We start from the raw sequence: 19401 nt of genomic DNA on the forward strand, positions 1-19401 counted from the left end.
CAGCTGGAGCCTCTCGCAGAAAGCACCTGGAGACATCCAAGGTCAACCTCTAGGGTTTTGGAGCTGTAGGTATAGAGGATCTGAGGCTCACTACACCCCAACTGAGAAGGAGATACTAGCAGCAAATGAAGGGGTTCAAGATGCTTCAGAAATAGTTCATTCTGAAGCTCAGCTTCCCTTACCAGAAAATAAGAAACAATATGCTCTGTTTACTGATGGGTCCTGTCATATCGTGAGAACCACTGGAGGTGGAAAACTGCTGTGCAGAGTCCCACATGACAAGTTGCAGAAACTGCTGGAGGGAAAGGTGAATCAAGTCAATGTGCGGAAGTGCAAGCCATCCAGCTGGCCTTATATATTGCAGAACAAGAAAAGTGGACAGTATGGTACCCATACCACCACCTGAAACACTGTATGGTACCCATACCACTGCCTGAAACACTGTCCTGGGCTTCGAAAAGCAAGTTCTGTGGTGACATGGCACCCCAGGAAGCATTGAGTCAGACAATGGGACTCATTTCTGAAACAATCTCATAAGCACCTGATGAAGAAATCTGGCATTGATTGGGTGTATCACGTTCCCTATCATGCACCAGCCTCCGGAAGGACTGAACAATACAATGGACTGTTGAAGACTATACTGAAAGCAATGGGCACTGGGACATTTTGGCAGTAAGAGGCAAATTTAGCAGAAGCCACTTGGCTAATTAATACCAGAGGATTAACGAACTGACCTGGACCTGCTCAAACAAAACCCCTGTGTATTGTAGAAGGAGATAAGGTCCCTGTAGTGCATGTAGAGTGCTGCTTAGGAAAGACAGCATGGGTTGTTCCTCCCTCAGGAAAGGGCAAACCTGTGTTGGGGACTGCTTTTGCTCAAGGACCCAGGTACACTTGGGGGGTGATGTGGGAGGATGGGAAATCTGATGTGTACCTCAAAAGAGTTAACCTTGGGGGAAAATAACCTATGATGTGAGTTGTATATTTTAGGAAGTACTACAGCAGGAATCACCTAAACCAACAGAGAACAAGCCTTGCAAAAAGCCAGGCAAGGGCAGCAGTGACCCAGCCTGCGCTGGTTTGATGTCCAGTAACTCAACACAACATGCCTCTCCTGTCCTGAGTGACCACCATAACAGACAGAACCCAAGTCATGGACTAAATGAACTCAGTGGACATTTTAGGAACATTTACAGATATTTTAGAGGAATGGCCCATAGACTAAAGGAATGATATCTGTATATAAATCAAAGGACAAGAAAGGAGGGATGGTTCATGAGGTTGTATTGGATGGTGCGGGACTTGAGCATGACATAAATGGTATGGAATATGGAGTGGAGATTGTACTGGGTCTGGCTGGGATGGAGTTAATTTTCATCATAGCAGCTCACAGGGTGCTGTGGTTTAGATTTGTGACCAATACAATGCTGATAACACACCAATGTTTTAGGTCTTGCTGAACAGTGTCTGCACAGCATCAAGGCTGTCTCTGTTTCTCCATCTGGCACCTCACAGTGAATAGACTGGGAGGTACACCCAGGGGGGAGGGCCACAACCAGGCAGATGACCCAAACCAACCAGAGATATTTCACGCCATATGACATGCTCAGCAATAAAAAGGGAGAGGAAGAGGGCTTAGGTACATTAGCTGTCTTTTCTCAGGGGCTGGCTGGGCATCAGTCTACTGTGGGAGGTGGTGAGTGATTGGTTTTGCATTAATTGCCTTTGCATTACTTGTCTTGTTTTCTTTCTCTCTTCTTCCACTTTTCCTTCACTTACTGAATGATTTCTATCTAGATCCACAAGTTTTCTTGGTTTTACTCTTCCTTTGCTCTTCCCCGTCCCACTGGGGTTGGGTGGGGGGTGTGTGGGGTGGGTTGGGAAGTGAGTGAGCGGCTGTGTGTGCTTAGCTGCCTATGGGGGATAACTCACAACTACTTTCAGTTGTCCTGTAAACGCAGAAATTGTGAATCCTGCAAATAAATTAGTCTGTCAGAAGCATTACAGATATAACTACAATGCAGATATTTTCACAGATATCAGTGTACTTACAGATAACCCATGGGCTAAGTTCTGCAACTTATATCTAATATTATCTAATACTATGTATATAGTATACTAGTCTAATACTATGAAGTTGCAGATATCTCATCTATTAAGTAATTTCCTAACCTGTATTTCTTCAAGAATGTTCTCACCAAGAACTCCTGCATTTCCTTTTCATTATCATGCCTTTAGCTAACTGAGTTTCTAAACTATTTACAGATTTCTCTGTCTCATCACTTTTCTAACACTTGCTTTTGTGTTATATATCAACTTTCTGCTTTTTGGTAGCATCATACTTCTTTACAGTTTTCTAGTTGAGGTCAAAATTTAAAACAAGGTACAGGATTCTTAGCATGCAGATATCCCATGAGGATCCTGTCATGCCAGTAGCTCTGATTAGCTCTTTCTCAGATAGCAGATAATAGTGCTAGACAATGACCTATGGGGAGAAGAGCTCTCAGCCTTCTCAAGCATGGTAATGTCTACTCACAGAACTGACACATGATCAAATAAATAATTCTTTTTGGGAACATCCCCATATACATTTAGGAAGTGCATGTTTTGAATGTACTGAGTTAAAATGTTGACTATGAATAACAAAACATCCAAAATAATGCACATAGTGTACAATAAACAGAACCTCAAGTGAAAATTAATTTTGTAACTTAAAATACCTATACATTAGTTTGAAGCTGAGCAAAGTTCTGATGTAAGATGAACAGCTCAGAAAAACTAATCTGAGTCCGTCCTGTAGTAGGAGACAGTGCTCCAACAAGTTAGAATTTTATAATATCAACCCATTTTCAATTTGCATACCAAACTGTGATAAGCCTGTAGAATGTTATCAGGCAATTGCATATATAAATTCTGTCTTTTCTTTGTTCTCAGTCAATCTAAATCACAGCTTTTTTCTTACTTCTTGATTTTCTTCTGTAGCATATTTTAAACTCTATTTCCCAGGTTCAAAACAGTGTAAGAGCTGAGTTTAAACTTAAATTTCCCCAGATGAGTATGCCATCCACAGCCAGGAGGAGATGGTTACGGAGAGGCTAAAATTAACAAGACAGTACAGGCTCTATGAAGAGATTTAATAGCTAATAGTGGGCCTGCTTTTGTGTGTACATACATATTTCTTTGCTAACACCTATGATTGCCTGGATAATGCTGTCTTGCACAGAACAAAAATACTGGCATAGTGGGTTAGCCATAGCTAACAGCCAAACTCCCACCCAGCCACTCATTCACCCCTCCATCAGCAGGACTCTGGGAGAGAAAATAGGAAGAATAGGAATGAGAAGTCTTGTGGGTTGAGATAAAGACAGGGAAATTCCTTGCCAATTAAAAAACAGTCTTGAATTGGGGAAAAATTATTTCGTTTATTGCCAATTAAAAAAAATAAAATTACTCATTTGGGTAGTAGGGAACCAAAAGACAAACACTGAAACAGCACCTTTCTTCCCTCCCTGTTCCGGGCTTATCTTCACTCCTTCACTCCATACTCGTTGCGGTCATTGCTGAGTGGTGCGGGGACATGGCGGGGTGGTTTATGGTTGGTACATAGCAGTTTGTCTCTGCTGCTCTTTAATCCTCGCACCGTTCCTCTGATTCGGCATGGGCTCTGCATGGGCAGCAGTTCTTCCAGGAATATATGTCTGCTCCCGCGAAGGTCCTCCCCAGGCTGCAGTGTGGGTATCTGCCGCTCCACTGTGGAGCACCTCCTCCTTCTCCTCCTGGTGTTCCCTCTGCTCTTTCTCACTCTTTTGGTTCCCTCCCCTTCTTCCTGTCTGGCACTTTGTGCCCTTTCTTAAATATATTATCCCAGAGGCACCACCACCTTGGCTAAGGGGCTCAGCTGTTCCCTGCAGTGGGTCCACTAGAGTCACCTGGAACCAGCTGTGTCCAGCATAGGGAAACCCTGGTCTCTTCTCACAGCCACAACCCCTGCAGTTACCCCCACCAAACCCTTGACACCTACACCCAATACAACTGAGCAAATATACTCTGATTTTAGTTATGTATGTTTAATACAATATGGACAATATGCCACTTAATTTTCTATCACTTCATCTTGCCCCACTTTGTCACCATGCTAACATCTGTGCAAGCTTCTTTTTTTCTGTAGTTGGCTCAACTCTGCATAATGATATAGCACCAGTGTGGGACAGGATACTCTTGTCAACAATGTTTAGTAGAAACATTTGCATTGGTACCTAGACTTTGGAAAAAGTTCTATTCTCTAAAGAGACATCAGGTTCTTGAGTGCATTCTTAAAAGCTATTAAGAGGTGTCTTTTTTTGGAAGAAAGATGTAGGTAAGATAGTTGCACAGAAGTATCCAGTTTTAGAACAATAAGATGTGATGTTTCCATACTTCGTATTTGGTTTCTAAAGGCTTTCTGGAAGAGTAAGAACATTTGGAAGTCTCCTTCAATCAGTATTGGGTTATTTATCCACAAGAACATCTGAGGAAGCATTCTTATGGTTTCTTTAATCTTTAGGCTGTTACACGAGTTGCCGAATGAGGACAGCTGTCCTTATTTTTTCATTTGAGAAGTGTATTAATCTTACGGTTGATGATGCGATCTTGTGGCTACATCTCACAGTACCGTAAAGAGAATAATTGGATTTAGAAATCTACTTCAGTAAAGTAGCTTTGGTTATGGGTACATGATCTGCTTTGGAAGAAAGAAACTTGTCAGAAGAAAATCAATAGATGAAACAGAAGTGAAGAAATAATTGGTAGAAACCACAGATAACCACTTAGAAAATTTTCCATACATACCTCCAAACTTTGCAGTTCTGACCACATCTTTTAACAACTGAGGTTTGGGGTTGTTTTGTTTTTTTTTTTTTCATTTTCCAACTGTAAGAATAATAATGTCACCTTTTCCCCAGCTGAACTTTTCTTTTATTATCTAGCAGGCTCTAGTTATGGATGAAGAAGTATTTAGCCAGAAGGATCATGAACTGCAGATACTGCAGAATCAGATAAAGACATTACTACAGGAAAACGAAGAACAACTGGAATCTTTAAAGGAGGCTCAAGAAACACGTAGAGTACAGGTATTTTTCCTCTGGTACACATTACATATATCTGTATTGAACCGTCCTTCCACTGTGTGAATTTATTCATTATTTCAAGACAGGTCTCAGGACTTTTTTGGACATAACTGCCTGTCAATCCTATGGGCATTTTGTTTGAATTAGAGCTGTATCACTTAATAAGTTGAGTTCATCTAGTGGATGAAGCACAATAGTGTGATTCCTGAAGTTTGTATATCAGCCTAGCTGTGCCATGGCCTTCCTGTGTAACATGAGGTGAATCATTCACCCTCTCCATGCTTCCTAAAGCATAACACACATCCCTCTCCACAGTATTATTAGCAATAATACACCTCCCCAGATGTGTATTATTGCTAAGTCGTTTCAGGACAATTAATGAATTAGGATTTGAAAGGCCTTTAAAGATTCTTTAGAATCTAAAAAAGACTATAAAGAACCTATAGAATGCTTTAATTGAAAGGTCGTTGTCCTAGTTTCAGCTGGGATAGAGTTAACTGTCTTCCTAGTAGCTGCTATGGTGCTATGTTTTGAGTTCAGTATGTGAAGAATGTTGGTAACACTGATGTTTTCAGTTGTTGCTAAGTAGTGTTTAGACTAAAGTCAAGGATTTTTCAGCTTCTCATGCCCAGCCAGCGAGAAAGCTGGAGGGGCACAAGAAGTTGGCACAGGACACAGCAAGGGCAGCTGACCCAAACTGGCTAATGGGGTATTCCATACTATGGGACGTCACATCTAGTATAGGAACTGGGAAAGGGGGGGTGGGGAATCACCACTGGGGGACTGACTGGGTGTCGGTCGGCGGGTGGTGAGCAATTGCACTGCGCATCATTTGTACATTCCAATCCTTTTATTATTGCTGTTGTCATTTTAATAGTGTTATCATTATCATTATTAGTTTCTTCTTTTCTGTTCTATTAAACCGTTCTTATCTCAACCTATGGGTTTTGCTTCTTTTCCCAATTTTCTCCCCCATCCCACTGGGTGGGGGGGGAGTGAGTGAGCGGCTGCGTGGTGCTTAATTGCTGGCTGGGGTTAAACCACGACGTAGAAACATATTTTGTTATAGCTTTATTAAGAATTAGAGTATTGTTCCCTTTTGACCTTATAAGACAGAATTTCACCCTAATTTTCTGAGCATTTACTATTAGAGGAAACTGGGTGACATAGTGGAAACACTGCTTGCCTCCTTCCTTCTTTAGATCTTGTGCTTGCTAATAAAATTATGGTGGGTAGTAAGTATATAACATTTCAAGATCCAGGAGACTGTAAATAGAATAGTTAATATTCTCCTGGTGTTGCCTGTCACATGAATGATAGATAAATTGTTATCTGACTTTTTAAAAGAGAAAAGCATAAGCATGGCTAGCTAGTACTCTTCTCCTTATTCTATTTTTTCTCCTTTTTCCTCTTCTTTGCTGATGGCTTGGGGAGAGTCAATGAATGAAAGGTAAGTATTCCCTCTGTCACTTTCTTTCTCTTCTGTCACCTCTGGCTAGATTGATTTTTTTTTTTTTTTAAAACCTGTACAGCATAGTGTCAACTTATTACATGGAGATAATGCTTATATAAATTCTGGAGGATACAAGGTAGAGGTAATGGACAGAAGCAGTCACAGTGTAGGTAAAAGATCATGATTGTCTCAGTATCAGAGACAGGAGAGAGGCTTCAGAGCTCTCAGGCACCATTTTAGTACTTAATAAACTAAACTGCCATTTTTATTTAAAAACATATAAAATAGGTAGAATAATGAAAAGAAAATGCATCTGTCAAATATTTTAAGTTGTGTTCACAGGAATATGTAATTTAGTGATACATGATAGAATAAGAACTTCAAAAGTAGCAGGTACTAGATACATATTGAATGTTTATACACATATGTATTTATGTAACAGGTGTTGCACTGTGGGGTTGTATGTACAAGGGTATCAGGGACAAAGAGTCTTCAAAGGGTTAAATAATACCTTCAAGGTGGGTCAGTTGGCCTTTACTGCTTCCAAAATCATAACAAATATGGTATTCATATATATATTCTATTTCTTATGACACAGGCATGTAACGTATTTTATTCCAACAGAATGTCAATTTGCAAGGCATTGTCTATGTGTATTTGGAAGGAACTTACAGTCTAAGAAAACAAGATATAAAGAATGAATAAAACTGTATTATTCAAAGTAGGAGAATGCAAAATATCTTTAATTGAATAATTTTGGTTGACTATCACTAGCTATTCTTCAACTTTCCTGTTGTTACCAGGCCAAATTTTAAAGGTACTTAAAAAAGAATTGAAAGGAATAGAGAGAGTTGAAGATGGATATAATCTTGGCCTTATGGATGAATCAGTTTAGGTAAGATAGGTAGTTTTGAACAATGTACAGACCCTGCTGCAGGAGAAGCAGATAAGTAAGTTCTCCAAACTGGCATCACCAACAAAGTTGAGGCTGGGTAGAAGAAAAGAAGTAGCCCATACAAGGGATCCTGGGATCATGTACATGTTTATGTTTGTTAATACAAATAATTTTTAAAGTGGAACTGCTTAAAGAGGAAGAGGAAGCCTGTACACATGTTTAATTAATTAGATTCAGACCGTGTGTTTCATTTGAACATTTTTGTTGAATTCCCATTTTATTTCTCCATAAACACACATATAAAGCAAGCACGGGCTTATAAGTATGTCATCTACCTCTCACTAGCTGCCTAGATAAGTTAACAAAGCTTACCTTGGATAGGTGTTTCTGGACAAAAATGTGTCTAAAATTTATTGGAGTGGGGCTGTCTGTGTTAGATTGATGATATGTCATAGAATTTTCAGTTTGTTGCAGAATTTGCCTGTGCACTACAGAAGAATTTAGGGTCAGTGAGTGATTTACAAGATTCATCACCTTTGTAAGGAATTGTAAGGAAATGGTGAATACGATACAGGGCTCATGATCAGCAACAGTTTTGCTTTGGTTTTTTTTCCTCATGAGAATGAGAAAATGGTGGAACAGCAAATGCTTATTGATCAGCTAAAAGAAAAATTAGAGAAGTTTACAGATGTGAAAACGTTGGACTTCTCAAGTGCCTGTGGAGATGGACCAGTCATTGTGGCATCTGCAAGGAGGCCATACAGTGTCCCACTCACAAAGAGTCTGCTACACTCCCTTCACCCGCCTTCAGGGACAGAGACCCGAAAGGTAAGGTCTACCCAAATGTTACATTTTTTTTCCTTTACTTTGTAATGGTTGTAGTTCAAGAATTAAACTTGACATGACAAATTATGGTGGCTTTCTCAGATGCTGTTTAGCTTCCCATTGAAGACTCTGAAAAACTGCTTTTTAATATCTCGCAACATATGTTATACCACAATTGTCCAAAATATTCAGGCTTAAAATTATGAGTTTTAAGTGCTAAAGCTGTAGTCTTTTCTGGTGTTTTCCTGGGGGTTTTGAGAGTTCAAATATGAAACATTATCAAAAATGAATGATTATTCTTACTGATGTATTGAATATGTTGGATGATGACTTGCTAGCAGTGGCTCCTTTCACATTTGGAACAAGTGCTCTAAGCTCTTGCAAAACCTTTTGTTACAAAGGTATTCAGAGGTATTATAGAAAACCTCTGTAATTCTGCTTACAAGCTCAGGTGATGACAGACTTTTAAATTGAAATATTTTCTAAATATCAGTAAAGAATTGCTAATTTGTTGCAAGAATTTTTACCCATCACTTTTTTTGTGTGCTTTTTGACAGGTTTATACAAGCCCCCCTGCCTTCTCCCTGGCCCGGGTAATGGCAGAATTTCGTGCTCGCAGCCAGATGATACTGAGCAACATAGAAGATCAGGATAAAGTCCTTCACTGCCACCTCTCTGATCACAGCGATGAAGAAGAAGAAAATACAGGCAGCAAAAAGAAAACCTCATTTAAGTAATTTTTTTGTTATTTTTTAATTTTTATTGCAGACAAATGTATAGCAAAGGTAGTATTATTGCCTAATCCTGGCATAATACAAGACCATTTGTGATGTTACTTATGGTAAACTTATGGGACCAACTGGGCATATTACAAAATTAGTTTAATAAACATAGGTTTTTGATTTAATAAAGTTTGCATAATCCTTGTTTTGGGGCCAGAATCTACCATGAAGATTAGGGTGGGTGGGGAGGTGGAGAGTAGAGGGGAAAGAAGGTACAAATGCTTATGTGAGTTTGGGATTTTTCTCTGTTAAGATCATGGACTTTGCATGAATCTTAAAGAAAAAATATCCCTGTGTGTTTGGAATGTAGCATGTTTTTCTTTCTTCCTTAGGCATTCCATAAACCGAACATGGACACGAAAACAGGCTTCTCTGTGCTTTCTTCCTGATCTAAGTGACATGAAGTGTCAAGTAGACAAGTCTGGTTTATCCAATAAATCTGCGCTACAGACTGACGCAACCACAGGTAAAATTGAAGTCGTGAGAGCAAATCTTATTACAGTATCAGAATATCCAAGAATGTCTTTAGCACATGTAATTATTTTTCCTAGCAAAATATGTGTATTTGATACAATTTTTTTTGTTATAGTTCAATGTAGGCTTTTAAGATTCTCTTCTTCTTCCCCTTTCTGAAACTGATCTAAGTGACCTTAATGTTTAAGTAATACTTATTAGCCAGAAAGCACTTCACACATCAAAAAGCTGTTTAGATATACATCTTTAGTACTGCTTCAGTGAAAGAAAATAGATGCTATTACCTTATCAGAGTTGCACTGAAATGGTTTCAGGAATATTTTTCCTCCCACTTAGGCTCTTGAAATGCTAGTCCATACCATCCCTTCTTTTCCTGTTTAGACACATGGCAGGGAAAAGACTCTTTGTGCTGTTTTCTCCTTTTGATTCTTTTACTTCATGTGGAAGGACTCCACACATAAAATGTTCCAGAGCACTATCTTTTGGATACAGAGTGTATTCCACAGTTTTTATCTCCATATTGCTTTGTTTTCTTTCAAGGTGAAGAGATTGACAGCCTCCAGAAAAGTCATGTTTTTAACATGCAGAAGTTAAAGAATTCAGAGTTGAGACTCACAGAGGCCGAGCAAAAAATGAGAGAACTTGCACTTAATATCAAAATGAAAGAGGAACTTATTAAGGAATTAGTAAGAACAGGTAACTGGCTACTGTAGGGTAAATCAGAATGAAGAAGTTCAGAAACAAAAGAAAAGGCACAAAACTTCTGAAGTCCTGCATGTCTTAGTTTTTATGTAATTCTTATGCAAGAATACTTTTAATAATTTAAAGATTCATAACTTTCATTAATTACTTGCTATGATTGCACCAAAGGCTGTAAATTTTGATTACAGCTTACTCTGCTATGATACGCAGATGTATTTGTTAAAGATTTTTTGTGCTTTGCTGCTTGTTGCTTTTATCCACCAATAGTGTAATTTTTCATGTATGCTTAGTGCTACTGATCTCTTCGTGGACATCTGTTTGTCACATGGTGTCTGGGATAGGAGAGAAGATACATCACTGTGCTGGGAATGTAACCATTCCCAGCACTGCAGTAGAGAAGCAGGAGTCAGAAGTGGATGAGGGAAAAGGTCAGTGTCCCTGTTAGCTTACCTCCCTTACACATCTGTCCTGGTATATATATGCCCGCCAGAAACTAGCCTTATGATGACAGTAAGGATCTCTTTGCTCAACCCCTTCAATCACACTCTTCTCCTGTGCATATCTTCTCTTGAGGTTGTCTTTTGGCACTGAGGAAGATTCTGTGCCCCCAAAAGTAGTACTTTGGGAAAGATTGCCCAAAACAGGGCAAGTCAGAGAGTAGAAACACAATCCAAAGTTGTTTACTGATTGTTAAGCTGAAAGCTGAGTAATAAATAAGCGGCATATTCTTCTGGAAAAAGCAAAATTTATGAAATACAGGAGAGCCATTTTGGCAAAAAACTGCAGTAGGCAGAAGAATTTCACGTTATTTGGCACTCAGATGGCACTTTATTTGGTGACATCATGTGACTTATGAAGAATTCAGATTTAAGACTGCTTCCTTTATCTCTATTTCAGAGTTAGAAAGGAACTGTATGTTCCTTTAGGGTTGGAAAATGTCTCAGAAATTATTGGTTTAGCCAGAAAGAAGTAAGTAATGATTCAACTACAGAATTAAGTACTACATTTCAACTGATTATCCTGCTGTTTTTAAACTATTTGGATATGGTGTCTTTAAGGTAAGGATGCTCAGTCTGTAAGCAGGCAGTATTCTTTGAAGATAACTAAACTGGAGCAAGAATCTGAGCAGGCCAAAATGGAACTGGCTGAAACACAAAAGCGGCTTCAGGAGCTGGAGAGTAAGGAGCTGAGAGACATTCCTGAGAAAGCCAAGTTACAAAAAGAGTTCCGGAAGAAGATGGATGCAGCTAAGCTGAAAGTGCAGGTATTTCTGATCTGACCATTAAGATTTGCAAATCTCTGTCTCACTATCACTTTGAACCTTAACAATCTGCTTGTAAAACTTAGGAGTTTTACACATTGGAAGCTGGTTGGATTGAAGTAGCTAATGAGAAACTTAATACTATTATACTCAGAATGCTATTCAATGTGTATGTGGTTAAAGCACATACAGTATTTTCTTGGTAGATAAGAGACCAAGAAAGAAGTGGGTGATATGAGATGCTCATACACCATTGTATGTAGTACCATAAAAGAACCTACATGAGGAGACTATTACAAGTTTATTACCTGCCATAAATAAAATTTATGTTTTATGAAAATACTATATAGATTCCAGCTTTAAGCAAATCAGTGTGGTGGTTTGCAGGACCAGGCCCAATACAGTCATATTTGTTTGGCACTGACTTTCTCCTTTTAAGTTCTGCTATACCTACATTCAAATTCTGTGTAGGGCTAGCTTAGGTGCTCTGTGCCTCTCAGTTCTAGAATGGTGGGCGAGACAAGCCCCATATAGAAAGGTATTGGCTTGAGGTCAGGACCAGCGTTCTGGCACCATTATGTCTCTGCACATTTTCCAGAGCTGTGATTTCTGTTAGATTTTACTAGTTTCACTGTATTCCCAGGCATGAACTGTATCTTTACCTTTTCATGTCGCTTGAAATTAATTCTGCCTGTGCCAACTTTACCACACAGCTCAGAAACCACAGAAATAATGAGTGATTGTTTGGGCAGAAGTTAGTAAGTCTTGCTGACTCCAGGAATTCAGTGAAACAAAGAATGAAGTTGAGTCATAGTTTTAAGTTTTCAAGCTATTAAGCTGAAATTTGCAATGAACATTCAGGCTTTACAGAAGAAGCAGCAAGACACTAAGAATCTGGCTTCGTTATCTAACCAAAGTGAGAGACAAGCAACAGAACTTGAGCAGAATGTGGCTCAGATGAAGCATCAGCAGACCCAGCTACAGAAGAGACTGTGTGAGGAGAGCGAAAAGAAGAAGCAACTAGAAGCAGAGATTCAGCGGGACCAGCAACAAATTAAAGTAGGATTCTTCCTGTTTCTTTATGACAAAGAATGAGATGAGCCAATTTTGCCTCTGCTTCCCCAAAGACAATAAACTGTAGTGCCAGGCTTTCCGTAGTTTTAAGTAATGACTTTCTTGACAAATGCACTGAAGAAATTGTTTATAAACATTTTCACAGAAGTCTTCAGTTTGCCTTTCTCTTCAGCTTTTTTTGTTTTATTTTACTGCATGATATCCATCTCTGAAGTGCAATTTTACGTGTAAATTTAGGGTTAGTATTTTAGATGACGTACTTGTGTGGATTCAGACATTAAATGCATTTTAAAGACTGACTGAGGCAGGAAGAATAGGGCTTTTTGTTTGTTTATAGGAACTTCAACTAAAGATGGAGCAACAACAGAAGATCCTTAAACTTAAGGATAAAGAGATTGCTGCATTTAAAAAGAAGAAAAATAACTCAGTGGGAACTTCACAGAAGCTACAGGTAGCTAATCTACTCCGAATCTGTATGGGCCCTGAAAAAAAATTTTCTTTCTTCATCCCTAGTCATCTTTGTAAAATGTTTAGAAGAAGAGTATTCCATCATAGTTTTGTCTTCTTTTTTGCTGTAGCAAAAATTGGGAGTATAGTCTAGCAGCTCTTTCTGAGTGAAGGAAAGGAGAGGTTCTAATGTCTTTTGTTTCTATGATTTGTCAAAGATACTGATTCAGGGACCTGAGAATTCAACAGGTTTGGTTGCCTGGTAGGTTTGAGGGTGATCCTGATGAGCTCTGTTATAAGTGTTCCATGGTTTGTTTGTTGGTTTTTTTTTTTCTCCTCTGACATAAATGACAGAAGTCTATGGTTTTGGTTGTTCCTGACAGGGTTAGAAAAGTAGGTATCCTATACAGCAGTGCTACCTACATTATTTCAGATGTGGACATTGGAACGTGAGAGTTTCATGAGTTACCCAAAGTCTTTAAAGGTGAAACGAAATTTTAAAATTTAAATGAAGGCAACTTTGTGGCCTTACCAGGAATATATCCACTGACAAACTGTGTCTTCAGAATAAATTACAATGGATAGCGCTGGCAGGATCAGAGTTCTCATTTACTGTCTGTCTGTCTTTCAACATCATAATTTCTTGTCACTTAATGTTTTTCCACAAAAGCTGGTCTTGGGTGACTGTAATACAATGAGGATGGGCTAGCTGAATTCTTGAGGTATCTTCCAAACCTAGTTACTGTGATTATATAGAAGACATCTATTTATATAACTGTTCTTAGAAAAAGAATACATTTCATTAAAGGCATTGGGTACAAATTTGTTTATACAAGACGTAGCAATGTAACATTGCTGAGCCTCTTTTTAAGACAGTCCAATTTCTGTATTCTTCTGATTCTGTTGCAGAATTAATGTCAACATTAGAACTGTCAATTTCTTCTACAGTTTTATCAGTTATTCTAAAAAAGGAAAAGCATAATCATAAAATTCTGACCCAAAAAGTCCTGGTTAATGCTCTCTGGATCTCTATTTAAACTTTAGAAATTAGAAGAGCAAAAGAAGTGGCTGGATGAAGAAATGGAAAGAATTCTCCAACAGCACCAACAGTTAGCAGAACTAGAAGAAGATTTAAAGAAAAGAGAAGCCATTGTAGCCAAAAAAGAAGCATTATTGCAAGAGAAAAGCCACCTGGAAATCAAGAAACTGAGATCTAGCCAGGTGATTTAACAAAAAACATGAAATTCACCACAGTTATAGTGCTGACTGAAAGACTGGGGTGGGGGTGGAAGGCAGATAGATGGCAGAAGAGGCTCAAGCCACGTGACCTGTGTCTCTACCACTGCCATGAAGTTATTGTGTGGCTTGAGTAAATCAACTTTTAAAATATGAGTAACACAGAATAATCATTTTTTTTCACTTTTTCTCCCCAAAATTCCAACAACAAAACCAAACAAAAAAAATCTGAACTGTGGAGTTCTGTTATTGCAGAGCATTAAATAATACAATATCTAAAAATGACTCAGTCCTTTTGCAAACTAGAGAACATGACAGGGAAACATTTTGCATTATTTATTTTTCAGTAGCAAAAGTGAATAGAAATTGAAGTATCATCGTCACTTATAATGACTAGCCCCTTTAATTTTTAGTGTAGAAAACTACATGTTAAGTGTTTCTGTTTTCCTTCATCTTTTGTGTAAATAGTAAATTTTATAGGTAGCTGTCTACTCAAAATAAATGGGGTCCCATTGCAAGAAGCAGACAAGTCTTTCACTACAGAATGTGATGATCTCACCTACGTTTCTCTTACTCAAAGGAGTATCTCAGTTTTATATCTATGGTTGCTGTGGTTTTTTTAGGCTTTAAACAAAGATAGTATGAAATTGTCTACTCGCTTAAGTATGCTGGATCAGGAACTGTGTGATAAAGGTATGCAGCTTCAGGGCAGTACCACTGAAGACAAGACAGACATTTTGGAAAAAATTCAGGTTCTCCAGATGGAAAGGGATCAGCTGCTCAGAAGAAGAAATAGTGTCGATGAGAAACTGAAAGATGGTAAAGTGTTGTCAACTGAAGTAAGTGAGCACCTCTGAGATGCATACAGGTTTTAGGTAGTGTTGTATAATAAAGCATTCCAATCAGAACATAAATTGTCTCCAAATATTAGATAAGCTAGAACCAAGGAACTGAGGTTGAGTGCTTTTGTAAATAGCAATGTTAAACTACTGCTATGATAGCACTACTTACTTAGCAGTGAATAAAGTTTATGTTCAGAGGGACTTAATTCACCTAGTGCCTTGACAAACTCCAGTCACCTAAGGATCATATAACCAGAAATAAGGGAACTAGAAGTTCATCAGTTTATCATAGGCAGGTATTTTAATGTCAGGACATACAACAAGGCAGTGTACTCACATAGTGATGCCCCTTGACTTTTTTCATAGGATTTTGTGAAAAAGCAAACTTCACCTGAATGCCTCCATATTTTTACAGCAAAAACAAGTCATATTACCTGGATAGTCCACACTTGAGTTGATCAGTATAATTATGTTGAAGATATAATAAATTCCTATAAAATGGACAGATTATTTTTAGGTCTTAAGAAGCAGTATGGACACATGGCTGAGGTGATAATGTGTCAGGAAGAACCCTACCTGCCTCACTCCTCAAAATCTTCTGCAGTACTTCAGGCCATGCATTTCTGCCACTTCCCTACACAACTTACAGTCACCAAACTCCTTACTGACCTGATTCATTCATTAATCCAACAGAAAACTAGCACAACCAAAAAAATAATAGCACCAGTCAAACTGTGGGGAGGATGAGAGAAGGATAAAAAGGGAAACATGACTTCTGGTTTTCTGATGAACCATTTCATTGACCTCTGTATCATGGAAGGGGTACTATTGCAGAAAAAGACAAGTGTTCTAGATTTGTACTCTACCTGTTATTTTCCCCATTCCCTTCTCTGCACTACTACTATTTTGTCTTGCCCTTAAGTTTAGTTTCACTCTTGAGGATAAAGTTAAGGATGTCTTATGTATAGAAACATTAATTCTACACTTTTTTTTTAAAGATCTCACTCATGTGTTTCTCTGTAGGAAGAACATGTGCTTTTCCAGCTGGAAGAAGGAATTGAAGCCCTGGAGGCTGCTATTGATTACAAAAATGAAAGTATTCAGAATCGCCAGCACTTGCTTAGGTCATCTTCTCAGGTTCTTTCACAGAGCGAGAATAATGTAATAGGAAAATTAGTTTCCCTGTCTGCTGCTGAGCTCAGAGCTATCATCTTCAAATATTTCAACAAGGTTTGTTTTGGGTACTGAATAATATTTTATCATATTTTCTGTTACTATTCTAGATAATGAAGTGAAATGAAATGAAATGAAATTAAATTAAATGGTGTCAGGAAATAAAAATAAATTTTACAAGCTTTTGGTGAAAATCTCTTCAGGTTACATAGATCTGCTATTAATTCAAATATTTTAAATTTTTACATTAACCTAAATAGGATACTTATGTGTTAACTTTGTATATTTTATTTTGGGGTCATTAGCTTAAAAGGTGCTGCAAATCTGGAAATTTCCTTGGTCCTTTCCAGTGCTCTGTGTTACTAACTTTTGGAGCAGCAATATATTTAAATAGTGGTGTTGTATTGAAATTCTTCCCAACTGCAGGCTTCATAAAGCTCAGGCTAGTATTCCTATTTTTTTTTCTAAATCCAGTATAAACTATTTTTGCATACACTGCCTGCAGTGTGTACAGCCACATGCTGAAGAATCATACTGACATCTGGAAACGTAAAAATGAAGTGCATGAGGACATGGTGTGTCTTTGTGGCTTTGTGAACAAGTTGTCTGTGGGATGCAAGTTGGAAGTTTTCCAGAATCAGGAAAACACTTTTGTTTCAGTTTAAATTCTGCACAGCTTATTAAAAAAATCCACTAGTCCATGTGGTGAAAATGTACAGAGCTCATTTCTAAAGTGTGAACTTGTAGCAGCGGGCAAGTCTGTTTCCCATATAAGCTTATGGCTTATAGATACCATTGCTTTTGTATGCTTTAATCTATTAAGCAGAAGGGTAAAAGCTTTTATTAAAATGGTTTGATAAATCAAAAGAAGCCTATGTCTTTCTTAGATTGTTGGCCTACGTGAGTCTGAACGTAAATTACAACTGCAGATTGAAGAACAGCAAATGAAGGTCATAGACCAGGATAACATAATACGTGAATTAGAATCTGCACTTGAACACGTCAAATTGCAGTGTGACAGGCAGCTGACCCTACAACATAAAGAACATGAGAAAAAACTACAGTTAATACTGCATCATTTCAAAGGTATTTGCTGCTTGGGGGGGATTGTACAGCAAGTATTATCTTCAGTCACTACTGAGAAATACTATATTCCAACTGAAAAAAAAAAAGAACAACACAACATTCAGAGATATATTTTGGCTGTCAGTAATTCTGATCTTGTGTAGGATGCTGAGGATGAACGGAAAATTGAATATTTTTTTAAAGCAGTATCAGAATTGTTGTGTTTTCATATTGAATTTGCTGATATTGGAAAGTTGAAAGATACCGGTCCTGCTGGTCTTGATCTTCTAAATACTCCTATTAAAACTGACAGGTGGCGTTGGCATGGCCTTTTTGGTCCTGTGTCATACTAGTTAAAATATACACACTGCAAGCAAAGTCTCAGCAAGATACAAGACATACCCTGTCTAGTTGGGCATCTTGATTTTTGGCACAGAGATATTTGGTTCTTAAACTAGTTTTATTTGTCCTAGAACAAGATAGTGAAGGTATTGCAGAAACCTTGAAAGGGTATGAAGTAAAAGTCCAGCAACTGGAAAAAGACTTATTTTTCTATAAGAAAACCAGCAGAGAGCTGAAGAAGAAATTGAAGGGCATCTTTGGAGAGTCATCCCATCAATTATTGGCATCCACTAAATGTGAGTATATTATCTTAAAATATTTATGCAATTGTCAATAGACCATTTGAAGGGTGGTGAACACAGAGAAGTGTATCAGATAGACAAAAAACCATATTTTTAATGAACTAACTGTTCTCCAGGAATATATTGCACCTCTCCCCCAGTTTCAAAGGAGAGACAACATTGGTTTGTAGCTGTAGCAGTGGTATACCGTGGTTTAAATTCTTGGTCTATTTTCTCTGGATTCTAGGATAATTTCAGCATCTACAACCTCAAGCTGTTGTGATTAAGAGAAAGGAATTTTACTATCTGAAAGGGTCTGAATGACATTTTAACTAACAGCTTTGTCATATGCCATGCTTTTAGACAGGCTGCTCCCAGCACTCAATTTCATAAAAGTCACTGGGAGACTGTCAGTGAAGAATTCCATAATTTCAGTTACTAACTTACTTTAGTTACTTATTTACTAAGGCTAAAAGAGAGGATTTACACACTTCTAGGGGAAAAAAAGAAAAAAAAAGAGCTTTCTAATCCGATTCTGTGCTTTGACACAAAAAACCCAAAAAACAAATCAACAACCAACTGCTACTATAAGTTTTCAATTGTTCCATGTCCTACTTGCCAGAATCCAAACCTACAATAGAGCTATTCAGGTGGAGGAGAAAAGAAGGTTCAATTTCTGTCACCATTTTGGTTGTCTCACACCTCTTGATGCCACCGCCAACACCTCACATGCACAATACAGCCTTCTTGGCCCTGTGTTTCTTCTTAATGCTCAGCATGACTGGTTTTTCCTCCCAATGGATGCTTCTGTTTCTTTCTACTTGGGCAGTGCCATGCTTTACTAACACCTAGATGCTGATCACATACCTGCTGCTCCCAGAGTGAATTAATGCTCAGCCCTTGCCCTCTAGGCAGGATAATGAGCCAACACATTCATTACTATAAAGTACACTGTCAAACTGTGAACATAAATATTCCAAAGGCTGGATTATAAATGAGCGTGGGAAAGACTGTTCTGTGTCTAGTATACAAAGAAGCGTGTAATTCAGGACATGTATCCCTGTGGGGAACACCCATCCTAGCCAAATGGTAGCAAGGAGAAGAAGGGAGAAAATCCCTGTAAATTTCCAGCTTTTTTGAATACATAAGTTTGTAAGTTTTATAAGAAATACTCTGTATTTGGCTATTCTTCTTTTGAATACATTCTGAGGCATGCTGCAATACAATGCAATCAAAACACTTTACAATTTGTTGCTAGGCTTTAAAAATAACAAAAGCCTTGTGTGTACATTACAGTCAAATATGCAGAATGTGTTTTGTGTGTTGTGAATATCAATATTCAATATGAATAATTTCATATTTGACTGTCATGGTTCAGTTGTTTTAAGACTGCCTACTAGGATACATTACAAGTTAGAATAGTGAGGCTTGTATTACCAGCACC

At 38.1% G+C, this 19401-nt stretch overlaps 1 protein-coding gene across 5 annotated transcripts in view; it reads left to right on the forward strand.

Moving 5' to 3' along the window:
* KIF27 (kinesin family member 27) overlaps nucleotides 1-19401 on the forward strand; it is a 32576-nt gene that overhangs the window by 10956 nt on the left and 2219 nt on the right. For 2 of the 5 annotated variants that reach the window (XM_030005778.2, XM_030005780.2), the window contains 13 exons: nucleotides 4965-5108; nucleotides 8075-8281; nucleotides 8836-9011; nucleotides 9393-9526; nucleotides 10075-10230; nucleotides 11295-11500; nucleotides 12359-12556; nucleotides 12909-13022; nucleotides 14063-14239; nucleotides 14878-15093; nucleotides 16120-16326; nucleotides 17157-17355; nucleotides 17808-17972. In XM_030005778.2, coding sequence (XP_029861638.1) covers nucleotides 4965-5108; nucleotides 8075-8281; nucleotides 8836-9011; nucleotides 9393-9526; nucleotides 10075-10230; nucleotides 11295-11500; nucleotides 12359-12556; nucleotides 12909-13022; nucleotides 14063-14239; nucleotides 14878-15093; nucleotides 16120-16326; nucleotides 17157-17355; nucleotides 17808-17972 — 2299 coding nt within the window. Of the gene's footprint in view, nucleotides 1-4964; nucleotides 5109-8074; nucleotides 8282-8835; nucleotides 9012-9392; nucleotides 9527-10074; nucleotides 10231-11294; nucleotides 11501-12358; nucleotides 12557-12908; nucleotides 13023-14062; nucleotides 14240-14877; nucleotides 15094-16119; nucleotides 16338-17156; nucleotides 17356-17807; nucleotides 17973-19401 lie in introns of those variants that run through there. The other 3 variants (XR_003922157.1, XM_030005781.2, XM_030005782.2) reach the window with 3 other exon arrangements.

Source organism: Aquila chrysaetos, chromosome Z, assembly GCF_900496995.4.
Source record: "Aquila chrysaetos chrysaetos chromosome Z, bAquChr1.4, whole genome shotgun sequence".
Classification (NCBI taxonomy): Eukaryota; Metazoa; Chordata; class Aves; order Accipitriformes; family Accipitridae; genus Aquila; species Aquila chrysaetos.